Genomic DNA, 8,565 nt, shown 5'->3' with positions numbered 1-8,565 from the left:
GCACACTGAAGATCTCGTGCCAATCCTTTCTGGCCTGCCAAGTTTCAAAAGAGAGATCAGTCACGAGTCTTATAGGTCTCCCTTTATATGTTAGGGCACGTTTATCCCTTGCTGCTTTCAGAATTTTCTCTTTATCCTTGTATTTTGCCAGTTTGACTATGATATGTCGTGCAGAAGATCGATTCAAGTTACGTCTGAAGGGAGTTCTCTGTGCCTCTTGGATTTCAATGCCTTTTTCCTTCCCCAGTTCAGGGAAGTTCTCAGCTATTATTTCTTCAAGTACCCCTTCAGCACCTTTCCCTCTCTCTTCCTCCTCTGGGATACCAATTTTGCGTATATTATTTCTTTTTAGTGTATCACTTAGTTCTCTAAATTTCCCCCTCATACTCCTAGATTTTTTTTATCTCTCTTTCTCTCAGCTTCCTCTTTTTCCATAACTTTATCTTCTAGTTCACCTATTCTCTCCTCTGCCTCTTCAACCCGAGCCGTCGTCGTTTCCATTTTATTTTGCATTTCGTTTAAAGCGTTTTTCAGCTCCTCGTGACTGTTCCTTAGTCCCTTGATCTCTGTAGCAAGAGATTCTCTGCTGTCCTCTATACTGTTTTCAAGCCCAGTGATTAATTTTATGACTATTATTCTAAATTCACTTTCTGTTATATTATTTAAATCCTTTGTGATCAGTTCATTAGCTGTTGTTATTTCCTGGAGATTCTTCTGAGGGGAATTCTTCCGTTTGGTCATTTTGGATAGTCCCTGGAGTGGTGAGGACCTGCAGAGCACTTCCCCTGTGCTGTGGTGTATAACTGGAGTTGGTGGGCAGGGCTGCAGTCAGTCCTGATGTCTGCCCCCAGCCCACCGCTGGGGCCACAGTCAGACTGGTGTGTGCCTTCTCTTCCCCTCTCCTAGGGGCAGGATTCACTGTGGGGTGGCATGGCCCGTCTGGGCTACTTGCACACTGCCAGGCTTGTGGTGCTGGGGATCTGGTGTATTAGCTGGGGTGGGTAGGCAAGGTGCACGGGGGCAGGAGGGGCAGGCTTAGCTTGCTTCTCCTTAGGTGGTCCACTTCAGAAGGGGCCCTGTGGCAGCGGGAGAGAGTCAGATCCGCTGCCGGAGATTTGGCTCCGCAGAAGCACAGCGTTGGGTGTTTGCACAGAGCGAGCAAGTTGCCTGGCAGGAACTGGTTCCTCTTATGCCCAGAATTCGTGATCCCCAAAGACCACCAGGGAGCCGAGTCCGATGCAAAAGCAAAAGAGCCTTTATTCAAGCTAGCTCGAGCTCAATCCCCTACCTGTACCGACACAGTGGTGGGATACCGGGGAGAGAGAGTGAGTTTCAAAAGGACAAAGGTTTTATTGGGGCCTAGGGGCAGTTGGTGAGGTAATGGCTATGGCCTCAGCTGATTGGCTGGGGAATGGTCCGAGTCCTCTTAGGCAGGTGAGGGGGGGAGTTACTCAAGGGGAGGAGGTGTGGTCAAGGTGAAGGACACAGAACAAGATGGAGTCAGCCGGCGTAGGCCTGCCCTTTCATTCCCCCCTTGTCATGTAGCTTAGGGACCCAATCATGGGACCAGCTGCATTTATGGTGACAAGGGGAACAGAGTTTGGAGGTTTATGCAAAGTTCTGGGAAGCAAGTGTCCCTGGGGTGGCTCTGGGAGGTCTGATTAAGTATTGTCCCCGAGCTGGTGTCTATGATCTGCCAGGTGATGTTTTGGGGGGTGTGGGGACTCCCGGCAGCATGAGCAATGACAAGCAGAGTTAACAGAGTTACCAATATTAGGTGGGTCGAATGCGCTGTAGCTTGAGCTTGAGAGGGTTGTGTTGGTCCCGACTGATGGCCCATTGCGTGACGAAGTCCTTCTGTATTGAGGAGGGGTCCGCTGGCCGAACGTGGGTGTGATGGACCCAGGTCGCGATGCCGTCTACTTTGAGAGCGGTGGGGGTTGTCAACACCACGATGTAGGGTCCCTTCCAGCGCGGCTCGAGGGTCTCTCGGTGGTGCCTCTTGACGTAGACCCAGTCTCCCGGCCTGTACTGATGAGGTATCGGGGTCGGGCCAGCCTCATAGATGGCACGGAGGCGCGGCCAAATGTCCTCATGCGCCCTCTGGAGCCCGCTCAAGGAAAGAAAAAGTTCTTGATCTTTAAACTCAGCAATAAGTTCAGCTTGAAGGCTGGGAATAACAGGGGGTGGCCTGCCAAACATGATCTCGTAGGGAGTAAAACCCAAAGCGTAAGGAGTGTTTCTAACCCGGTAAAGGGCGTACGGTAGGAGAGTCACCCAGTCCCGGCCAGTCTCCATGGTTAATTTGGTAAGGGTCTCTTTTAGGGTTCTATTCATTCTTTCTACCTGTCCTGAGCTCTGGGGCCTATAAGCACAATGTAATTTCCAGTTTGCCCTCACCGCCTTGGCTACTGCCTGTGTTACCTGCGAGATAAAAGCTGGTCCATTGTCTGATCCTACCATGGCAGGAAAACCATACCTGGGTAAGATGTCTTCTAGTAGCTTCTTAACCACCATCTGAGCCGTTTCATGCTTGGTTGGGTATGCCTCCACCCAGCCAGAGAAGGTGTCTGTAAATACTAAAAGATATTTAAAACCATACTTTCCTGGTTTGACTTCAGTGAAGTCGACTTCCCATTGGGCTCCTGGTCTGGTGCCTCTGAGCCTGGTTCCTTTTTTATTTGATGTGGCTCTCACATTGGTGAGTTGGCAGGTCTTGCAGGCAGATACAACTTGCTCTATTTTGGTGTCCTGTTGGTGAATCTTGATTCTGGCATGTCGGATTGAGTCTTTTAATTTTCGGGCCCCCATGTGAGTAGACTGATGCATGTGCTCTAATACTGAGACTCCAAGCCGGTCTGGCAGCACGAGCTCCTTGTTAGGTGTAGACCACCATCCCTTTATCTCCTGGGCCATGGGGAGTTTCTTGATCCACTGTAACTCCTCCTGGGAGTATTTGGGCTGGTCTGGTAAAACTGGGTCTCCCGGGTCCAGTAGTTGTATGGTCATGGTGGGGACTGAAGTAAGGGCTACTGCCATGGCTGCCTGGTCAGCCTTTCGATTACCTCTAGCTACTGGGTTATCAGCTTTTTGGTGCCCTTGGCAGTGGATAATGGCTAGCTTGGCAGGAAGCCATAAGGCCGTAAGCAGGTTAAGTATCTCCTGCTTATTTTTTATAGTCCGTCCTTCTGCCGTCAGTAGGCCCCTCTCCTGATAAATTGCCCCATGAATATGAGCTGTGGCAAATGCATAACGGCTGTCTGTGTAGATGTTAAGCCGTTTTCCAGCTCCCAGCATCAGCGCCTTGGTGAGGGCTATGAGCTCTGCTCGCTGGGCTGACGTTCCGGAGGGTAGAGCCTCCGCCCATACGGTGTCCATTTCAGTGACCACCGCTGCACCCGCATACCTGTGTCTGTCTCGCACAAAGCTACTGCCATCAGTGAACCAAGTAGCCTCGGCATTGGGGAGGGGCCGGTCGGTCAGGTCCGTCCGGAATCCATGTACTTGTTCCAGGATTCCCGCACAGTCATGTAGTGGAGCACCTAGGTCAGGGTCGGGCAGCAGGGTTGCAGGATTGAGGGCTGCACTGGGGTGGAACCGGACTCATGGAGGGTTGAGTAGGAAGCTCTGGTAATGAGTCATACGTGTATTGCTCATCCATCTATCCGGAAGCTGTTTCAGGACCCCTTCAATGGCGTGTGGGGTCGTGATCCAGATCTCCTGTCCTAGGGTCAGTTTGTCTGCATCCTTGACTAGGAGTGCTGTCGCTGCAATAATTCTTAGGCATGGTGGCCAGCCGGCAGCCACTGGGTCTAGTTTCTTAGACAGGTAAGCCACTGGGTGGTTCCAGGGGCCTAAGGCTTGAGTTAGAACCCCTTTTGCTATTCCCTTATGTTCGTCTACAAAGAGGTGGAAGGGCTTCATAATGTCTGGTAGGCCCAGGGCTGGGGCACTTAGGAGGGCCTTTTTTAACTGATTTAACTGATTTAACTGATTTAACTGATTTAACTGATTAAAGGCTTCTTTTTCAGCCCATTTAAATGTTTTCCCCTCTTTGGTAGCTTCATATAGGGGCCTGGCGATCTCAGCAAAACCTGGAACCCAGAGGCGGCAGTAGCCGGCTGATCCTAGGAATTCCCTCACTTCTCTTCGGGAGGTGGGAGTAGGGATCTTTAGGACAGTTTCTTTTCTGGCATCTGATAACCGCCGCTGTCCGCCCTCCAGGATATATCCCAGGTAACTTACCCTCTCCCTGCATATCTGAGCCTTCTTCGTGGATGCCCGGTACCCTAAGGCCCCCAGGGTAGCCAGCAGGTCCTGGGTCCCTTGCTCACAGTCTTTGGCCATGTCGGCCGCAATCAGGATGTCATCTACGTACTGTAGAAGGGTGAGGCCAGGGTGCTCCCTTCTGTACTCACCCAGGTCCTCGTGTAGTGCCTCGTCGAAGATGGTGGGTGAATTTTTGAATCCCTGAGGTAGCCGTGTCCAGGTGAGTTGCCCACTGTAGCCCTCCTCCGGATCATGCCACTCAAAGGCGAACAAGGGCTGGCTCTGGGGTGCCAGCGGCAGACTGAAGAAGGTGTCCTTTAAATCTAGTACAGTATACCAGACCCTGGAGGGCGCCAAGGAGCTCAAGAGAGTATATGGGTTGGGAACAGTTGGGTGTATGTCCGCGACCCTCTTATTTACTTCCCAGAGGTCTTGTACCGGTCGGTAGTCATTTGTGTGAGGCTTTTTGACCAGCAGTAAGGGGGTGTTCCAGGCAGACTGGCAAGGAACTAGTACCCCTAGGCTTCATAGTCTCCGAATGTGTGGCTGGATCCCCTTCCGGGCCTCCTGAGACATGGGGTATTGTTTGATCCTTACCGGACTCTCTCCTGGCTTGAGCTCTACCAAGACTGGGGTCCTATGAGCGGCTAGTCCCATCCCCCCCCCCCCCCCCCCCCGTCTCTGCCCAAACCGAGGGGAATTCTTGTAGCCATCTGTCTATATTATCCTCTCTCGGGAGCGCCTCCTGGTGGAGGAGGTATTCATCCTCCAGTTTCATGGTCAGGACCTGGATGGGGTGGTCCTTGCCATCAGTGACCTGAGGCCCCCCTTGTCTGAAAGTTATCTGAGCTCCAATCTTGGTCAGTAAGTCCCGTCCTAACAGTGGGTAGGGGCATTCTGGTATTACTATAAAGGAGTGGGATACCCGGCCCATTCCCAAATCTACTGTTCTTCAGGTAGTCCATGAATACTGGCTCATACCAGTTACCCCTTGTACCCAGGACTTCTTGCTAGCTAGTTTTCCTTGTGGGGTGCGGAGGACCTAATGTTGTGCTCCAGTGTCGACAAGGAAGTCAATAGGGGTCCCCTCCACTTTAAGAGTTACTCTGGGTTTGGGGAGAGGGTCCAAACCCCAACTCCCCTAATCACTTAGTTCATCTAGCTCTAGGACTTTTACTCGATCAGTCTTGCTTCCCTTCCCGCCGGCCCTTTTTGGACAATCTCGGGCCCAATGCCCTATCTCCTTGCAGTATGCACACTGATCCTTCTGCAGCCTCTGCTTCCCCCCCTTGGTGGTTCTTTTACCTTTTCTTGCGTCGTCTGCCAGCTGCCGGAGACGGCGGTCTCGTTCCTCGGGGAAGTCAGCAGTGGTAGCTAGTAGTATTCTGGCCAGGTCTCGAGTCTGCTTACTGCTGGCAGCTGCCATGGCGCGAGTCTGCTTGTCCTCAGGAGGCTCCCGGTTATTATATACCTTTTCGGCTACCACCAGTAAGTCCTGCAGACTTTTTTCTCCTAGTCTATCTATTTTTTGTAATTTTCTCCTAATGTCTATGGCCGATTGGTTTACAAAGGCCATGATAACAGCTGCCTTGCTTTCCGGAGCCTCTGGATCCATGGGGGTATAGGTACGGAATGCCTCCATGATCCGTTCTAAAAAGGCAGCCGGAGATTCATCTTTTTGCTGTTGTACATTTCCTACCTTGGCCAAATTGGTTGGCTTTCTAGCAGCCATTCAGAGACCGCCCATTAGAGTCTGGCGGTAGACCCGGAGCCTCTCCTTACCTTCTGCCATGTTGAAATCCCACTGGGGCTGAGTTAGGGGAAGGAGGCATCTATCTGAGCCTGGTTGGTGGTGGGATTCCCGTCTGCTCCCGGAACTAGTTTTCGGGCCCCATTGAGGATTCTTTCTCTTTCTTCAGTCATGAACAGGACCTGCAAAAGCTGCTGGCAATCGTCCCACGTGGGCTGATGGGTAAAAAGAACAGAGTCTAATAAATCAATAAGCCCTGCCAGTTTCTCGGAAAACTTAGGATTCTGAGCTTTCCAATTGTAGAGGTCACTAGTGGTGAAAGGCCAATAGTGATGGGGCTGATTCCCCTCTGCGTCTGGGGGTCCGGTGGCTCGCAGGGGCAGAATAGTGGAGTCGGCAGTGGAGGTGGATTGCTCCCTCTGAGCCCTTTGTCTGGTAAAGGGCGGGCTTCCCACTGGAGTGTTTCTGCCTCCCGCTCTTGGAACAGCGTCTGCCTCCCCCGGATGGGGAGGATGGTGTTCTTCCGGCATCCTAGAGGGGTTATACGGGGGAGGAAAAATTAATTCTTCAGTACCCCCCTGTAGGACAGGGTAGAGGGGTGCTGAAGGCTGGGTAAGACTTTTCTTCTTCTTTGTCCCCTGCAAAGCAAGAATGGGTTTTGGCTCCGGAGGGAGCGGGGCTAGGAAGGGCTTAAGCCAAGAGGGTGGGTCTTCTACAAGGTCCTGCCAAGTGATAATGTAAGGGAGCTGACCAAGATGGCCCATCTTAGGCCAAGAGATGATACTCCTGACTCGGTGGATGGTAGGGAGGTCAAAGGTCCCCTCTGGTGGCCATCCGACATTGAAAGTTGGCCACTCGCTAGAACAAAAAAACTGCCACCGACCCTTTCGGACTTCCACACTGAGGTTGTTAGCTCTTCCCCTCACATCCTTAAAGTGATCAATCATAATACTTAGAGGAGTAGTCTGAGTCTGTCCCATAACGTCCGTCCAGTAAGTCCACAGAATAAAACAGAGAAACACAAAAACAGACAAACAGAGGGCCCCTAGAAAGTCTTCCAACTCCATGGAAGTAAAACTGAAAGCTAGCTTAGACATTTGAGGGGATTCCATGTCCCTCCAAAACCGATGAGGGGATTCCACGTCCCTCCAAAGACGACGGCCTCATGCCGACCAGCAGGAGCGACCCGCCTCGTCTCAGACCTTTGAGGGGATTCCACGTCCCTCCAGAAGGGAGGATCGGAACGTCTTCCAAAACTCCCGGCCCGTGGTCCTCCAGTGCGTCCACTTAGACCGCGTTGGGCACTACCAGAATTCCAGAAATGAGCTCACACAGAAAAGACAGAATGACACTAACCATTGCCAGTCAGGCTCTCCGGGTCGGGGGTCCCTTGGGGGTCTTGGGGATCCTGGACGAGCCCCCAAATGTTATGCCCAGAATTCGTGATCCCCAAAGACCACCAGGGAGCTGAGTCCAATGCAAAAGCAAAAGAGCCTTTATTCGAGGTAGCTCGAGCTCAATCCCCTACCTGCACGACACAGCTGTGGGATACCAGGGAGAGAGAGCGAGTTTCAAAAGGACAAAGGTTTTATTGGGGCCTAGGGGCAGTTGGTGAGGTAATGGCTATGGCCTCAGCTGATTGGCTGGGGAAGGGTCCGAGTCCTGTTAGGCAGGTGAGGGGAGGGGGGTTACTCAAGGAGAGGAGGTGTGGTCAAGGTGAAGGACACAGAACAAGATGGAGTCGGGCCGGTGTAGGCCCACCCTTTCAGTTCCCTTTGGGATTTTGGCTGGGGGATGGGCGAGGGAGATGGCACTGGCGAGTGCCTTTGTTCCCCGCCAAACTGAGCTCTGTCGTCCCGGGGCTCAGCAACTCTCCCTCCCTTTGTCCTCCAGCCTTCCCGCTTTCCGAGCAGAGCTGTTAACTTATGACCTCCCAGATGCTAAGTCCCGCTTGCTGTGGGAACACACTCCGTCTGGCCCCTCCGCTTTTGCCAGCCAGACTCGGGGGCTCTGCTTGGCCGGCAGGCTGCCCCTCCGCCCCGGCTCCCTCCCGCCAGTCCGTGGAGCGCGCACCGCCTCGCCGCCCTTCCTACCCTCTTCCGTGGGCCTCTCATCTGCGCTTGGCTCCAGAGACTCCATTCTGCTAATCCTCTGGCGGTTTTCTGGGTTATTTAGGCAGGTGTAGGTGAAATCTAAGTGATCAGCAGGACGCGCGGTGAGCCCAGCGTCCTCCTACGCCGCCATCTTCTCACGCTCTCCAATGATAGCCTTAATGAAGGTAATAAAGTTGAGAAGAGTGTTCCAGTAAGAGAAAACGATATGGATCAGACATGAGGAGAAAACAAAAGGTGTCCACATAACCCCACAGCAGTATTCTTGAGAGGAAATAAGGTATACAAAGCCCTGGCCAGGACGCCTACCACAGGGCAAGCGTCCATTAGGAGATAGTTACTTCTGTGAGCTTTCTGATGGCCGTAGGGGAGAAGGTTGAGAGCCTGCTCTCTCTACAAAATCTGATTCAGAGCAAGCCAGTTGCAGACCTCTGG

The 8,565-nt window shown here is 52.5% G+C and overlaps 1 protein-coding gene across 1 annotated transcript; it reads right to left on the bottom strand.

Annotated features, from left to right (window-relative positions):
* Positions 1–1,716: 1,716 nt before the first annotated feature.
* On the bottom strand, positions 1,717–4,347 carry LOC125148636 (uncharacterized). The gene is given in 5 exon segments (XM_047826657.1): positions 1,717–2,113; positions 2,480–2,904; positions 2,977–3,977; positions 4,014–4,081; positions 4,289–4,347. Coding segments are annotated over 5 exon segments (1,893 nt in total). The 3' UTR covers positions 1,717–1,773.
* Positions 4,348–8,565: the final 4,218 nt, after the last annotated feature.

The sequence above is a fragment of the Prionailurus viverrinus genome, chromosome D3 (assembly GCF_022837055.1).
Source record: "Prionailurus viverrinus isolate Anna chromosome D3, UM_Priviv_1.0, whole genome shotgun sequence".
NCBI lineage: Eukaryota > Metazoa > Chordata > Mammalia > Carnivora > Felidae > Prionailurus > Prionailurus viverrinus.
The sequence above is the reverse complement of the archived record's forward strand: the minus strand, read 5'-3'. Positions and strand labels throughout refer to the sequence as shown.